General features: G+C 43.1%; 1 protein-coding gene across 2 annotated transcripts in view; it reads left to right on the top strand.

The window, feature by feature from the left end:
- The window catches only part of LOC135391327 (uncharacterized protein KIAA2013 homolog), a 164,974-nt gene continuing 148,511 nt past the window's right edge, over positions 1–16,463 (top strand). Inside the window, exons 1-5 of one of the 2 annotated variants that reach the window (XM_064621566.1) lie at positions 1–150; positions 2,708–2,782; positions 2,873–2,908; positions 6,613–6,716; positions 13,539–13,661. In XM_064621566.1, coding sequence (XP_064477636.1) covers positions 2,727–2,782; positions 2,873–2,908; positions 6,613–6,716; positions 13,539–13,661 — 319 coding nt within the window. In that variant the 5' untranslated portion in view covers positions 1–150; positions 2,708–2,726. The remainder of the gene's footprint in view (positions 151–2,707; positions 2,783–2,872; positions 2,909–6,612; positions 6,717–13,538; positions 13,662–16,463) is intronic. The other variant, XM_064621567.1, reaches the window with a different exon arrangement.

Below are 16,463 nucleotides of genomic sequence, written 5' to 3' on the forward strand. Positions count from 1 at the left end.
TGTTGCGAGTCGAACCAGTCGAACGTTGTGTGTTGATATGTTTGTCGATTTCGTGTGTTTCCTACATTTCATGTCAAGTGTAAACATGAGTGCGTTCAGTCAGTGAAGCCATCATTGAACACAGCAAATACCCCATGCAAAAAAGACCAGGTGCTTTGCTCTTTTGTTCATTTTCTGCGAGTTCGTTTCCAGTGCATGCGTTTGCGGATGAGGATGTCTAACTGTAACATAGAAATTTGTATATGCATCTAGTTGATGCCATCATACGTAGCGGACCTTCAAAGTTTCATCCCCATGTCAAAGTTAGACAGCACAGTAAGCGAGTGTGTTGTGAGGTCTGTTGACGTAGTCTTTTTTGTGTGGTTTATATCTTGTAATCAGTTGTGATACCACCAAAAGCGGGACGTATATTGGAGAGGGATACACCTCCCTAGTGTACCTTTCGATGTGGCTGACAGCGGTGTAGCGATTAGCGTACCTGGCAAGCAGTCACGATTTCGTGTCTTCTAGTTATGTGCTGCTGAAAGCCGTTTTTAATTGGTTTGATCATATGCTCAGATGTTTACGACTCAACATATTTTTTTCAGTTGTGAACGGCAGTCTCTCAGAATACTTCTGTTTGTTTGTTAATACTAGCAGCACTGCACCAGCACAGCAGATTGCTGGGTTAGACAATTTGTGTTGTTTGGTTAGATTACATGCCAGAGCATGCAGACCCTGAGTAATGCTGCAGAAAATTATCACTAAGAAAGTTATGTCACTCTGTCAAAGATATAAAAGGTTAAGTAGGGTTGGGAAACTGGTGTGTTACACTTTTGTGTTTATCAGAAATGCTTGAACAATGTGAAACAACACAAGCCCATCCAACACTTGCAACATTTAATGAGCTTGTGCTTTGCAACTCACCAATCACATGAGTCAGGGTCCCAGTATTGAAACTTATACAGATTGTTGCCATATACCAGCCTTGTCACCTTATTTTGATTGCGGAGAGAACCATGACAACATTGTAATCAGGGTTGCCAGATTTGGCTACATTGCATCAAATTTTATGCTTTCTAACTTGCGCACAAATTTGGGCAATGGAGACCTGACTGTTTTCTGGCTACTTCGCAGATACTTGTTGCTGCTACAATTGAGATTTTTGTGTGCCAAAACTGATATGAGCTTGTTTGATTGCAGCACCCCATCTAATGTGAAGCTTAACCGCAGTCGGTGTGATGTCCTCCGAATTTCTTTCTCATTGTGTACTGGGAACTCATCACTTGCTAAAGAACCTTCGAGTGGGCAAAATCAATCCACCACTACAACGTCGTTCATGACCGTTCATGTCTTGCGAGTTAAAGCCATGAATTATCACAGGCTTTCTCTTTGCTTTGGGAGTGGTTGCCTGGCTGGTCATGTTCCATGTGGATACCATCAGCGTTTTGAGAGAAGGATTGAGTTGGGGGGTGGCATCACCCCCTCCAATGGCAGCCCCCAAATCACCCGAAATTGTGCTGTCTTTACTCGCACGTCATCATGACATCCTCATTATAATCTGAATCTTCCACAGCAGATCTCCTGCATATCAGTGGTTTTGATTGAGATCATTTTGTTGTCCAGTGTCTATTTGTTGCATGTCCCCCCTGTCCCTGGATACGCTTTATCCTTCCCCGAAAAAAATCCTGTGGTTGCCCATGGTTGCCCATGGTTGACACTAAAACACATAGACATATGATGCTTCTGGTCACGTTGTTCTTTTAAGATCAATCACAAGTGGATCACAAGATTTAACTGCTAATGCGCCACTGTGTATCATATGTGTTCTAGTCCAAATGGCAATTAGCACCCGTGGCAAAATCAGGTTAGTCTGTTCCGCAGAGACAAAACGGACAAAAAAGTCTAAAAATATTGCATCAGTATTTTCTTCTATACACTGTATAGGCTTGGGGCGACTAACAAAGCAGCCCTAGTGTTGGCATATTCAGAATAGTTGTGAGCAGGCGGACAGTGCTGCAGAAGCAGCTGTCTCACATCTGAAGCGAACCAGTATTGCGCTGCTGAGGGGACATTGTCATTCCACTCTGCGACGCCTCGTGACATCCCTGGCTTCCCGCCAATGGACAATCTACATTCTCCCCCCATCTATGCTGAGCAGAGTTGATCCAACACTCGCTTTCAGCATGCCATGAAACACCTCTCGCTCGAGATGCTGCATTGATCATCGAGTGCGACTCAATGTGACTTTTACGGCTCAGTGGCATTACTGCTTGAGACAAGTTGACTCTCCCAGATGCTGTCACTGCAGTGCTCTAGAGGGTCTGGAGCACATTATTTTTCATTGCCCACACTACCGATCTTCCCGAATCGCACTCTACGGATTTCTTACTCAGCTGGACTCTCGCCCCTTCTCTCTATCAAAATTGCTTGGTCCCTGGCCAAATCCAACCCACCAACACTCTGCGCTCAAAGTTCTTTTGACCTTTTTGCTCACTATATAACTTCAATCCTTATTGTGGAGGGGCTCATTATTTCATTCCCTACATCACCACCAACAATGGGGTAGAGTATCGCCCATGGCGATGGAACTCCCTATTCATCTCATCTTAAGCCTAAAGTTGTTGTTGTGCCAACTGCTGTTAGTACGACTTGCAGGTAGATTGAGGTTGATTCTATTGTGTACAGTACGCTGCAGCTACAACAAGCTCCGTTAATATTGTTTCAGGCGAAACAGAGGGGCCAAGATGGACATGGGGGACAAGATCCGGAGAATCAAGAGGTTTCTTGAGAGCAACTTATCGTAAGTTTTTTTCCTGTTTGAATTCAGTGTCTGGGGCACTGTTACAGCTGACCGTGACGTACTTGGAACATAAGCCTTGGTTTCTTGTAGGTTCGCACGCTATCATCCCAGCCTCACCTTCAAGAGGTACTAAGTATAGTTTATCTGTATGTAGGAACACTTGACAGACTCTGTGCAACACATTTCCTAAAGTTGGGTTGAGTTACCCTAGCATGTGCTGTGCAAACCACCAACAAGCAACTAACAGTTCGAATCCTATCACTGGCTGTGCTGTCTGAGGTTTTCCCTGGGTTTTCCGAAGACTTTCCGCACGAAATGTTGGCACAGTTCCCCTGAAGTCGGCCCAGGACGCATACTAACCCCCCTGTCCCCCACTCCTTCCTGCTGTCCTTTCTCAATCTGTCCACGCCGCTCATAGCCACAGTTGCTTCGCGGTGCTAACACGTAATTAAGAAAAAGAAAAGAAAAAAAAATGACAAGAAACTTGTTATTATTGCTATGTATTGTTTGACAGCATAGGAAGGATTTTTTTTTTAAATTTATCATTTTGCCATACTTGAATACTTTTGGCATTCGACAAACTGTTCATGTATTGTGGTGTGGTGTTACATGTATGAATACAGTGATCCTCTAGAATAGAGCAGGGGTCGTGAATCTCTACAATCTCATGGACTACATTCCCCCACCCCCTCGCCAATTTTTTCCGAGGGCCGCAGCAGATATTTAAACACGTTCTAAAATAAGTCTAAATTAGCCTGCCGATCTTATTAATCAGCCAAACTGGCTGAACGTTCCTTTGTAACTATTACTATTTAATAAGGGTAACTGTACTGAAAGCTTGCATTTTGGATGACTTGTTGCATTCTCAAAGCTGTAGTACAAGAATATGACAAACACCTCTTGTTAATTATGAAAGTGGCTTTGTATGTATTTGTCCTTTCCGTCTGTTCCAGCCTCAGAACATGAATTCCCACCTTTTGTTAGTTTTATTAATAGTGGCAAAGGCAACACAGAGAGTGCACTTTTATCTGAAGAGTTTGCCTGCCATGCCATGCTTTCTGCCAGCCAGCTAAGCACCAGGATATTTGTCGAGTACTTGTTCCGTGCAGGGCCACAACTGCAGCGCAGCTGGGCCGCAGGTTTCACACCCCTGAAATAGAGTGATCATGGATTATGTAATTTCTTATCAACTTGTTTTGCAATATTTTGGGGAGAATCCCATTCCTACATGCTTGCTTCACATTCATCCCATTGGTGGTGCAGCATTATGTGCAATACATTTAGAGCCGTGTGTTTTGGGGTGAAAGTCGATAAAACCTGTTTCCACCCCTGGCTTTGCATCATTGCCATTTCGGGTAAAACCTTGAAGACCCTGGGAGCCGAATTCTGCTGCCCGTACAGGCACTGGAGAACACTGAATACTGCTTTACACAGCACTCCCCCTCTGTGTCTCATGTTTATGTAAAATGTGAGAATTGAACCATGTCTTTCACACAATATTGCCGGATTTTAACCTTTTTTTGTTTTTGGTGTTCCCGAAATAAAACCTTTGCCCCGCTGGTTATGAAAATGAAACCTGTAAACACAACACATATTTAAATATAGCGTGGAAGCCTTTCTTATTCTTCACAGCCTTTCTTTCTTTCACATTCTGGGGCAGAATTGCGAGAAATAGCAATTTGTGGGAACTTAAATTCACAAAAGAGGTTAAATGTATAGTTCGTTGTCAAGTCAATGTCACTCCAGAGGTCGATCTTAGATCTGGGAGGGTGTGAATATAGTTCCGATTATTTGCATGTTCACGCTTCTGTTCTGTGGATAGGATTTCTGGTAAAGCTACTAGGTAATACCACAGATTGAAGACTGCACTTATCATCTATAGGTAGACAAATGAGTTATGTGCCTATGAATGGACGTATCAAGAGCTCTAATTGTCAATGAAAAAATGGCTAGGAAGCAAGCGAGCTGGTGAAGATGATGCATAATGTAAAAAATCCTCCTCGGTCCGGCCTTGAACAGACTGCTCGTTTCCCCTAAATGACCTCCTATTTTGTTCTCAACTGGTGTTCCCTTCCCTTCTGTTTGTATATATTTCTTGTTTGTGAAGTAAAATTTTCAGCTGTGTTTGAGACTTTGTGTTGTGTCTGTCCCGTCGTGTTCCCTAGTCTCGGGGGTTTTTACATTATGCTCTAATTGTGTTCAAGCTTCTCTTTTTGGATGTTTCAGAACCACTTAAAGAAGTGTTTAACATTGTGACATTTCAATCACAACTTCCTTAGTGCCAGCCATATGTGCTTGAAAATTGTAACCACTCTTCCAAATGCTCTTTTATGAAACATCTTTTCTATTGCCTGACATGGAGCGTGAGCATTTATCTCCTTTTTCATGCTCTGTTCTTGTCTCGTTTTTGAGTTCATTTTGTTGCTTTGTAGCGTTTCCAGTAGGCTAGACTTTAAGCCTTCGACAGACCTACCACTAATCATTTCTGCCTTAGAAATTCCGAATTTGCACTGTTCTGCAAACAAGTACAAATTTGTCATAAACTGGTTATCGGATTGCTGGATTGCTGGATCGGATTGGAAGTGGATTGCTGTCTGTTAAATATTGCTGTTTCATAAACTCTTTCGTATGCGATGTTACTAGAGGCATACCATCTCAGAACACTGAAACGTAATTTTACTCATTATGTCAGCATTAATGCACAGATTGTATCAGAGTGACTTCTACAGAAACAAAGGCAGACATGGCACTGCAAGCTGGCAGTTCTGCACTTACTCTTGGGGTGCCCATCGTTCCAAAAACAATACCAAGATTGTCTCGATATTTCTACTAGTAATATAGATTCCAGCCCATTCACCTCTCCTCTTTCGTTAGATGGTCCTGTAGTTGATTTTAAACATGTTGTTGGGTTCAACTCAAATTGTCCACCAGTCAAATTGTCTGATTGTCCACCAGTGATACTGTCTGTGCCCGTGTTTTTGGTTCGTTTGTTGTTGTTGTTTATTTTGTTTATTTTATTTTAATTTTATTCCACATTGTTCCTGCTTTGTTTCAAGCCCCTCCCCTCTTTAACGCTGTAGCCCTGAGGGTAAATAAATAAATTAAATAAATAAATACTGGTGATTTGAACAATGGTAATAATATAGGGCAGCTATGTTAACCATACTGTAGATGCTCTTTTATTGCTTTTTGCGTGCCACCCAAAATTACGAATTAACACATTTGACGTTCTGTTCCTCACGCATGTTAAGCTCTGTTTTCAACATATAGTATGCCAGTACTTTTGGTAAGTTGCCAGAACTCCTTTTTGGAGAATAGATCTAATCACATGCAAATTCTGAATTAATAGAGCTTCAAGGTCGCAGTCGCTATGAGCTCGAAACCAAGTGGTGCTTCCAATGTCTTTCATGAATACAACTTACCAAGGAATGTGAAAATATTTTGCACAGGAAAAAAGCACTTCTATAGTAACTGTTATCCAGGCCGTCTGCTTTTAACTAACCATTTCTTAACATTCACTTTGACGTTGTGTTGCACGCATTCATAGTTCATAGCTCATTTATCGCTTGCCAAGTGGCCACATAGCCAACATAAAAGGATAGGTAGAGAGAACTTTGCAGGTTAAAAGGGCTTCCGAGCTCTTGTACTTGTGCCACATGTGTTACACACAGGTGTCTTCTTTGTGTGCTCTCAAAGCTTTTCTGGTCTTCATGAATTTTCTCCTGGTCCTCAAGCAGGTTTTAGCACACATGCATCACAAACACCTCAGTTTTCTAGTTCCTGTATTTCGCTGCACATGTCAAATAGCTTCCTGATCTTTGCTTCCTAAGGTCTCGCAAGGCGTTGCTGCTCCTGATGATAGCCTTGGGTCTGATCCTCTATTTGGGACCTTCATTCTACCGATGGCTCAGGCACAAAACTCCAATTATGATAGGTAAGCCATTAATTAATAGTAAGTCAGTGCTCTTCATTCTCGACTTACGTGTTGGTATAGAGAATAATGTGCAAAGCCTGGAGCTGTTCACAGATGTATCCTGCTATGAGTTACATGCAGACGCCACGTGCAAGACTTTGTTTAATAGAATGTCATGCCCAGTTTTGGTTTTATGATGACATGGGTTTCGGCTGCTGCAGCTTTGCATGTGTCATAATGGTGCGCCACTGAGGTAAAGATTCTAGAGGACTGTTTTGAGATGCAGTACCTTTTAACCAGCAAATTTTATCATAAATCAGTGGCATCAATGCTTGGCAGAGCAAGAATAAGAAGCTGCTGACAGCTAGTGATATCGAAGCAGACATCGTTAAAGAGCATGCAACAGCATTTTCTTCGCTTTGATTCAGATCGAGAGTGTATCTTTAAAGGTGGATTCTGCAAGGAATCCGGAATTATAGACCTAATGTGGTATCCACTTGGAGACCCCTTCCAAGAACAAAACACCTAAAAAAATTTGCAAAATTTTGTTCACGTTTTTTTTATAAAACATCAAAAACATGGAATTCGAAAGCAACTCTCAGTTTTCGGTTCAAATGGCCCTTGCCTGCTGAGTCTCAATTGGCGATGGTATCAACATTGCATTCGAGATTCTCAATCACTCAGCCGACAGCGTCGCTAGGCTGGTTACAATCCAATACCACTGAAAGTATGAACGAATATGTTTCTAGCAACAGTTCTGCAGCAGATCGCGTGTCGCAAGACTGCATTTATGACAGACAGCCTGGCTTCATAACAGACTCCAGTGATGTCAGTCAGCACACTGTTGCCTGAATTCAGCCGGGAGCATGCAGCCGGCTACAAAATCAAATTAGATTCATTTTCTCATGTTTCCGACGGTTTCAAAACTAAATATTCCGGTTACACGTATTTCAGGCACACACCATTCTGATCGCGCCTTCAGTTCAACTGAGTTCTTTTATCCGGGCACCACCTTTAAATGGGAACAAATCTTTTCAAACCTAATTGCTTGAATGCAAAGCAAAACCCTAAAAAGTGAATTGATTGATTGGTAAAAGATTTGGGTACATATCCTCGTTCCAATTGTGAATGCAATACATATAGTGAGAGTGATGCTTCAAAGATCTGACATGCTGCTGACAAAGATGCTGACAGATCTGATGCTAGTCATCTGACATGCGAGGGGTGATCAAAATAATATGGTGAATGTTACATACAAAGACGTTTATTAGAGAAAGAGATCAGTTCTGATTATTCTCCTTTCAAGTCCCTGTTGCTTCGAACACACTTGTTCCACCATTCCTTCCACATCCTTCAGCAGAATTGGAAGCCTTCTTTTCTGAGTGTTTTTAGCTGTGCTGTTGTGGCTGCTTCGATGTTGTGAGCTGATGCGAAACGTGATGAGACGAGATCAGTAAAACGTCCATTTGAGCCTGTTGGGGTGTTGTGCTTGTTCGCTAGTGTTGTCCTTTTTAGTTAGGGGTCATTGTCCTTGTCCCTTGGTGTTGTCCTCTGGTACTTTTAGCCAAATGCATGCCCAGATCTTTGTCGCTGGTTTGAATCATTTCGCTGACTCATTCAATATTTTTCTCGGTTGTTGATGTTGAGGGGCATCCTAATCTCAGTCTCTCTTCATCTTCAATCGATTCACAGCCCTGACAGAATCATTCGACACAGCATCACCGTAAACAAAACTGAGCATTTCATGCATTTCCTAAGGATTTTTTTTTAAGTTGGAAGGAAAACTTCATGTTGATGGTTTATTCCTCATCCATGACTCACAACACACTTCAAAAAAGCACCCCTCCTTATCAGAGCATAAAATTGACTGACTGCAGTGAGCAAGTTCAGACGTCTCACACATTTGTACTGATATACAATGCGTCACCTCCCCAAAGCAGTTCGCGTAATGCTGCTCTGCAGCAATATTTACCACCAGCGGCATGACCGAGTGGGCTAAGGCGTCCGCTCGTTGGTGGTAACCAAGGTCGTGCTGAAGACTGGGAGGTGGTGGGTTCGAATCCTACCGCCGGCTGTGCTGTCTGAGGTTTTCCCTGGGTTTTCCGAAGATTTTCCAGACGAATGTCGGCACAGTTCCCCCTGAAGTCGGCCCAGGACGCATACTAACCCCCTGTCCCCCACTCCTTCCTGCTATCCTCTCTCCGTCTGTCCACATCTGTACGTCGCTCATAGCCACAGTTGCTTCGCGGCGCTAACACCCAATTAAAAAAAAAAAAAGCAACATTTACCATACTTTTTGATCACACCTCGTATGCCTGCTGGGTCATTCCAGGCTAAATCATCCAATGCTTGCGCTCAACCCGCGGAAGTTTGGTTTCCAAAAATTATGCTCGACACGTCCTGACATTAGAAGGCATATCCCAAGGTTTTATTGAAAAATATTCAACCGCTCTCGATCTACACGGAGTCAAAGTTCAGGGGAATCACAAAGACTATGGTGCGAAAGTAGTAGTCCAGGCAGCGGACTGTTTATATAGCCAGACATTTTTGACACAGAACGCTAGATCAAAGTCTGAATAGCGTACTGAGCTCAAACCATTTCCCCGCGTTTCATGTTTCACCCGTCAGAGGGGCGCACTCTGTGCCGCGACTTCTTCATTGTTTACGCCTCAATAAGGACACTTTGCAGGAAAGCTAGAAAGCCCCAAATTTTTTGGCATACTTGAAAGTTCCCACAGAATGGAACAGTGAATACGAAGATCTTGCTCACTGTGATTTTTGGCCCATTTAATGTCAAACATGTCAATTTCTTCTAAGTTTGACGTTTTCAAGGCCAGTTTTGGAAATGAAGCAGTCGATGGACAGTAGTCTTTCGGTATGCATATGATAGAGCTGGCTTCGAAGTAATGCTCATAACAAAACCGAACATGTACTTTCTTGATAAGCGTGAGAAAATAATTTTTACGTGAGACAGGGTCCACCACAACGACACGTGCGCTTGTGAGCGAAACACGTGTGGGGTCCGGACAGTTTCGTAGTATGACCTACTAAAACGGCGCTGTCGTTTTGCTTCGGAAAAGTAATTGTGATTTTAATTGATTAACTAATTGTAAACATATTCACTGCCCTCTACGTACCTCGAAATGCTCTCTTGTGCAGCCAGTCTGGACGATCAGCAGAGGCCAGGGTTATAATATTTATTCCAGTAATTTCGCATGCATCTGTACAACTGTGCACAATGGAGGCATTCCATTACGACGTTCTTTGGGGCTTGAATGCCCTTATTCTTTGATCACTCTGTACACCCGAATGTTTTTGGAAAAGGACGTGGTTTTTACGGCAATTTCCGGACAACTCGTTCGAAAAAAATGGTGCTTCCTTGTGTTATTGACAAGCTTTGCTTTTTTTTTTTTTTTTTGTAACGGTCTTTCAACATGTTTTGCTTGTTGCTTACTGCAGTCTTCGGCACCCATATCGGTTGAATGTTCTCGAGAGTTGCGCACGCCCAGTTGTAGAGGTCTGGGTCTCAATATTTGGTGCTCAGTTGGCCTCTGAATGCACGCTTTAGCGGCAAGCTGCTTCAGAGTACCTCCAACTCCATCACACGGACCCTCGCTATGTGAGGTCGCATAGAAATTCCATACTGCGTCTATGCTGAAGTCTGAGTAATGAGGGCGGGATGTTCACAAAGCTTTTTTCTTTTGTACTAAGACGCCGAAATACGGTAATGCATTTTTTGTGGCTGGGTATTCTGCTGTTATTCAAATATCATCAGGCACAAAACTATCAACTCTGCCCGAAAACAATGCACAGCCACGTTGTCGTGGCACAGAGAGTCAGATATGGCAACAAAAGTACGGTGACACAGGTCTGCGCCAGTATAACCGCAGAAGTAGAACACCATTGGATGAAGGGTGGCCTGTCCCTGCTCCCACTAGAAAGACTGAGGAGAATTTTGCACGAGAAAGTTGTAGTTTTTGGCGAAATCCATGAGGACGATGCCGTCTTCTGCGAGGAGGGAGAGTTGCCTTCAGATATCGAAGCTAGACTGACTGCTGCCTTGACACGAAATGGTGGTGCTTCAGAGATTCGAGTTTGTGAGGAAGACTGTCAACAAATTGGTCTGGTTGCGGCATGTGGTTTCAAGCTTACATCGCAGCCCAGGAACCCACTGCTGCAAGATCACTGGGTCACCTTCAGTTGGCACATTTTCTTTTTCGAAATAGCCCGTTATGAGTTAAGTTACCGTGTGAAAAATGTAACTAAGTTAATAACGAAGTTCTTCTGCCTGAATGTAACTCGCAGTTACAGAGTTACTTAAAAAAAAGAACGAGTTGCTTCCAAGTTACTTCAGACACAAAATAGCGCTACACAGGTGCAGCGCGCGTAAGCAGTTGAGTTAGACCTTGAGTTGTCTGCGGAGGAGTGACACACGCTTAGATCGTTTTCGTTTATGTCCAACAAGTCGAACGCTTTGCATCTTACTCCCTGTGGGGTTCAACCTCATTTCAATGGCAGCGGTTCTTACTTCCTGAATAGAATACTGTCATTGATTGAATATCACGTTTTATGTCATAAAACGCCATGAAAGAACCGGACAGAAAGCAAGAAAATATGTGGACATGAGTGAAAAGCGAATTAAAAGTAACTTGGAAATTCCTCTGAAAGTTACCACTATGCAAAAGTACCGAGTTAAGTTACCAAAAAATTGAACTTAGTTACAGTAATGAGTTACCTCGAACTCTGCACAGGACATTGCTAGGCTTGATTCTCTACGTTCCAAGTGAAGTGGAAGTCAACCATTTGACTTGGGTGCTACAGAAATCCATTGTTATTCCTCCAATAAAACAAAATTTACTTTAAATTCAGTCTACTGTAGCTGATAGGGTGTTATAGCCTGGTCTTGTAAACTGAGCTTTTCAATATTAATAATATTGGTAGCCCTACCAAAGCAAGACATGTCCTTGCATCCGTTGTAGCCTGATCTGATCTAACGAATGCGAATTCTAGTGCATATAGCGTTCTCCCACTGGCTCGCCTGCGTTAATGTCGTTTTATGAGCCATCTTAACTTACCTTTGCACATGACATTGGGTTCACCAATTAGTTGACAGAATGTGCCACAAAATAAAGCAACTTGCCTCCAGTGGGGCCGACTCTGCATATACTATGCTCATGCCAAAGATTGAGTGCATGAAAAGCCTGTCTCTTGGCACTCACTCATGACACCAAGTGGCTTCACAGGAGTAGAATTGCTGCCTTCAAAATTCAGATATATAAAGAATTTCCTGCCATTTTATGAACACATTTTGTGTGGTTACCTCGAGCCTATGTTTGATCATACAAGGTTAAAGTTGAGTTTGGAAGAGCACAAGTGGTCCTGTCTCAGTGTACAGCTTCCCTGTAAGTAAAATACATAGAAGCTACTGTTCACATCACTTCAGATTTCTCACTGAGAAAGAGTGGCCTTACTCTGCCACTGGTGGTGCCATCAGTAGTAGCTGTGTAGGTGCAAGAAGCTGCGAACGACAGTGAAAAATTACATCATTTAGTACGTAGCACAGGTTTTCTCACCCATTTTAGACCAAGTACCATCTGAATTAATCCAGGTTTCATCTGAAGTAATCAATACGCCATTTAGTTTTATCCAGGTGCCATTTGAAATAATCCAGGCGATACTCAGTTTAATCCGGATGCCATCTGAATTAATCCATGGTGTTTTTAAGCACTATAACAGTGTATTCACACCAGGGACATCCTCGTAGAGTATTCTAGTGGAAGGAAAAGTTTAAAAAAATTTGCTGATGGGACCGAACTTCTGCCACGTCTTATGTTGAACATTCGCATGACACCGATATACTATTGGGAGTGTGAGCAGGAGTATAGCAACAACACCACTGGTGCTGTCGTCTGCTAAGAATATCTTCTGACTGAGCTGCAGGATATTCCGCATGGTTAGAAGAGCACGAAAAGGCATGACTCACATAGCAGACGATACCACTGGTGCTGTCATCTGCTACAGACCATCATCTGACTGAGCTGCAGGATATTCCACGCGGTTAGAAGAGCACAAACAGGCATTACTCACATAGCAGGTGACACCACTGGTGCTGTCATCTGCTTGTGACTAAGCTGCAGGATGTGCGTGATGTCTATCCGTGCAGGGAATATCCTGCGGCTGAGTAACAAGGTATTCTTTCCCAGACGACAGGACCACTGGTGTCGTCTGCTATGAGCATCATGCCTTTTCGCGCTCTGCTAACCGCGTGGAATGTCCTGCAGATCATAACCAAGACATTCCTTAGCAGACGACATGAGCAATGGTGTTATCTGCTATACTTCCGCTCCAACTCCCGACATCTCGGCGCCATGCGAATGCCCAACATAAGGCGCAGCAGAATGCAAGTCTCGTCAGCAGCTTCTTACTTTTCCTTACACTACATGCCTGTGAAATATTCTTGCATGGGGTGTCCCTCGTGTGAATACACAGTTATGGTGCTTAAAAAAGTGATGTTATAGTGCTTCTTACATCGCAGATTATATGCATTACTGACACTACACCTTGATAATCTGTGAGCATTCCTTGCTTATGTGCAATGCTTGTGTGACAGCTAGTACGGTATATCATCTTGAAGTACCTGCCTTGAACGTGTTTGCTTTAAAAGCAGCAGCGCTCTTTCTCCTAGTGTTTCACACTTTAGCAGCAGCATTTTTTTTGTTCTAGTTTCTCATTGGTTAGGACTTTCACTTGAGCTCGAGAAAAGATGATGATGTTTTTGAAGGGAGGGAAATTCCACAGTTACTAGTTTTTTGGCTCTGCGATAACCGAGTGAATTCCTTGCAGATCCTAACATAGGCTGCGTGGCACTTAGTGTGGACCCCTTCTTGAGAGATGCAGCCAGTTATGATGCTAATATTTATCGAAGCTACGAAGAATCCACAGACCATCGCCTTCTCACTTTCGTTGGTAAGTTCAGTAGCCGTTTTAGATTTCTGGTCTCATAGTAACACTGCCGTCGGGACCAAAAAGTAGATGTGTGCTGCTACAAGTGCTACGAACACTGTATGTTGTCATCTAAGATATAATATACAATATTTCATTTCATGTAATTGACACGTAATAATTATACAACAAATGTGTAATGTTACAGCGTCACATCTAAACAAAAGTAGAGCCAAAAGACAACCAATGGGATGTCAGTAAGTCCACTGAAGTGGCAGTTTGTAATTGGAGCTCGCATTGATGACACATCGTTTGGCTTTACGTACTTCAGTGCTATCCCATTAATTCAAACTCAAAGGGGACCGAAGATTTGCTCGAATAAAGCTGAGTTCGAACTAAAGGGAGCCACCCTCAATGAGGGCTTGAATGCATTGGCAGCGCGTACTAGCTGCATCGGAGATGCGTCATGACTCGCTAGGCCTTGCCGCACGTTCGCAGTACTGCGATGGCGGAAATATACGAGGCTTGTTCTTTCCGGAATATTTATTTACAGGCAAGCATAAAAACAACTTATGGCAGAAAATAATCTGATACGCGCTTGCATTCGTTCCTACAGCTGCGACTCTATCAACGTAATTCCAATTGTGAACCCCGTGAAAGCAAATATCTAGGGGTGTGCGAATCCGAATATTCTAAGTCGAATCGAATATCGAATCCAGTGGGGGAAAAAATTCCCAATACCGAATCGAATATCGAATATTCATGCAAAATTTACAATATGTGACTTTCTCTTCGCACTAAAAGTTTCCATTTTGTGCCCATGGCTTTAGTGTAATTTTTCTGGCATTAATTAACTGTCACAAGAGAGACGTGCAATTCTTCTGTTTAAAGCCCCTACTCTTTAATTTTACACGAGAGCGCTTCCTGCTTTGCAGGTGAGCCTACACTTACTGGTATACTGGAGTGGTTACCTTCATTTCAAAATTTTATGTCATGCAGTGGCATGTTATATGGATGAGGATGTAATTGTTTCAGACAACCACAGGCCATTTGTGAAACAAACGAATTGGCATCCTGCCTCAGCTTTCCCATGAACACCCTTTAGTTTCTTTCCTCTCGCCCGAGGAAGTTGCACTGCTGAAATTTTAGACATAAAGGACATTTTTACGACACCCTTCTTGTTCGTGGGCTGTAGTCATTCAAGAGTCCTAACTTTTTAAAGGCAACCTCACAGACATCAAATCAAAGTCCCCCCTCGGCACTGCTAAACTGCATGTGGGAGGGGCGCCACCCCTTCCACAGATGATGTCTACAAAACTAACTTTGGATAACGCTATCTTAAACTAAACATCGTCCCGCCTGTGTTGGTCCTGCATCAAGCGCAATTTCGTAAAACAGGCTTCACCTCATGCACGGAAGCATCAGGTGAAGCTCACTTTCGGGTTGTGTCGTTCATATTCGTGGAATAGTGGAATATTCGAAAAATCGAATATTGGATATTCGATTCGCGAATCGAATAGTTCGAGCGTTCGATATTCGATTCGAATTCGAGAACTCGAATATTCGCACGCCCCTACAAATATCTTATGGATGTTTTTTAATCCGTGTTACCGCCGTCAAGCAACTGTGGCTGTGAGCCGACTTACAGACGTGGACAGGTGGAGAGAGGACATCAGGAAAGGGTGGGGGAAACACGGGGGTTGGAATGAATCCTGGGCGGACTTCAAAGGGAACTGTGCCGAAATTCATCTAGAAAGTCTGTGAGAAAACCTCAGACAGCACAGCCAGTGGTAGTATTCAAAGCCACCACCTCCCAATCTTCAGCACCACCTTGACTACCACCAACGAGTGGACATCTTTAGCTAGTCGGCCATGCTGCTGGTATGAATATCGCTAACCCAGCTTTAGAAAATGCTGAATTGCTGCCTTTTTCTTGGCTGTGTAAGTCAACAGGAAGGGTGTTGAACCCCTTAAACCGGCGAGACTTGCTTGGAACAGAACAAGTGTTTGGGCTGGTTGGTACATGTTTCAATTAAAAACAATTAAAACCCCCAGTGATGCGTAGGACGAGGACGGAGAATAAAAATGACAAGGACCGGCACTGAACTGCAACCAAGTGAAATTTTTATTTTAGAGCAAGCCCATGCATACATCCCTCTCACCCCCAAGGGAACAACGTTATCAGATCTCGAAACAACAGATAGGGGGGCAGAGGTTGAAGAACATGTTTTAGTGTAACGTGCTCTCGTTGGTTGTTCCCTTAGGGGGGAGAGGGGTGCATGCGTGGGCTTGCTCGAAAATAAAAATTTCACTCGGTTGCAGTTCAGTGCCGGTCGTTGTCGTTTTTATTCTCTGTCCTTGTTCTACACAGCACTGGGGGTTTTAATTGTTTGTAATTGGAAAAGGCTTGCTTGGCAACCCTGTTTAAATAAACTGTTGTGCATGTTCACGTTTGAATTACCAGACTTTTTCCCCTGTCGAAATACAGATGGCTTGGCCGGGCCTGAGCATCAGTACAGATTATTTCATTTCATTCCATTTCATTTAACCTTAAAGGCCCTGGTGCAGGGCATTACATAAGGTGGGGGGTACAATACTTACAAAGTAAACAAAAGAGAGAGACACTTTGATGAACAGTACAACATGGTTAGAAATGCATCACTTGTGAAGGACCAATGATTTCAAGAAGGAGCTAAGTACATGTTACATTTTCGCGTGAAATCGTTTACGTCCCGGGTGCACGTGATATCGCACGGTAAGCTATTCCACAATGTGATCATGCGTTGATGCGGTGAATGTAGGAATCTGTTAGTGCGGACAGGGGGG

Source organism: Ornithodoros turicata, chromosome 4, assembly GCF_037126465.1.
Source record: "Ornithodoros turicata isolate Travis chromosome 4, ASM3712646v1, whole genome shotgun sequence".
Taxonomy (NCBI): Eukaryota; Metazoa; Arthropoda; class Arachnida; order Ixodida; family Argasidae; genus Ornithodoros; species Ornithodoros turicata.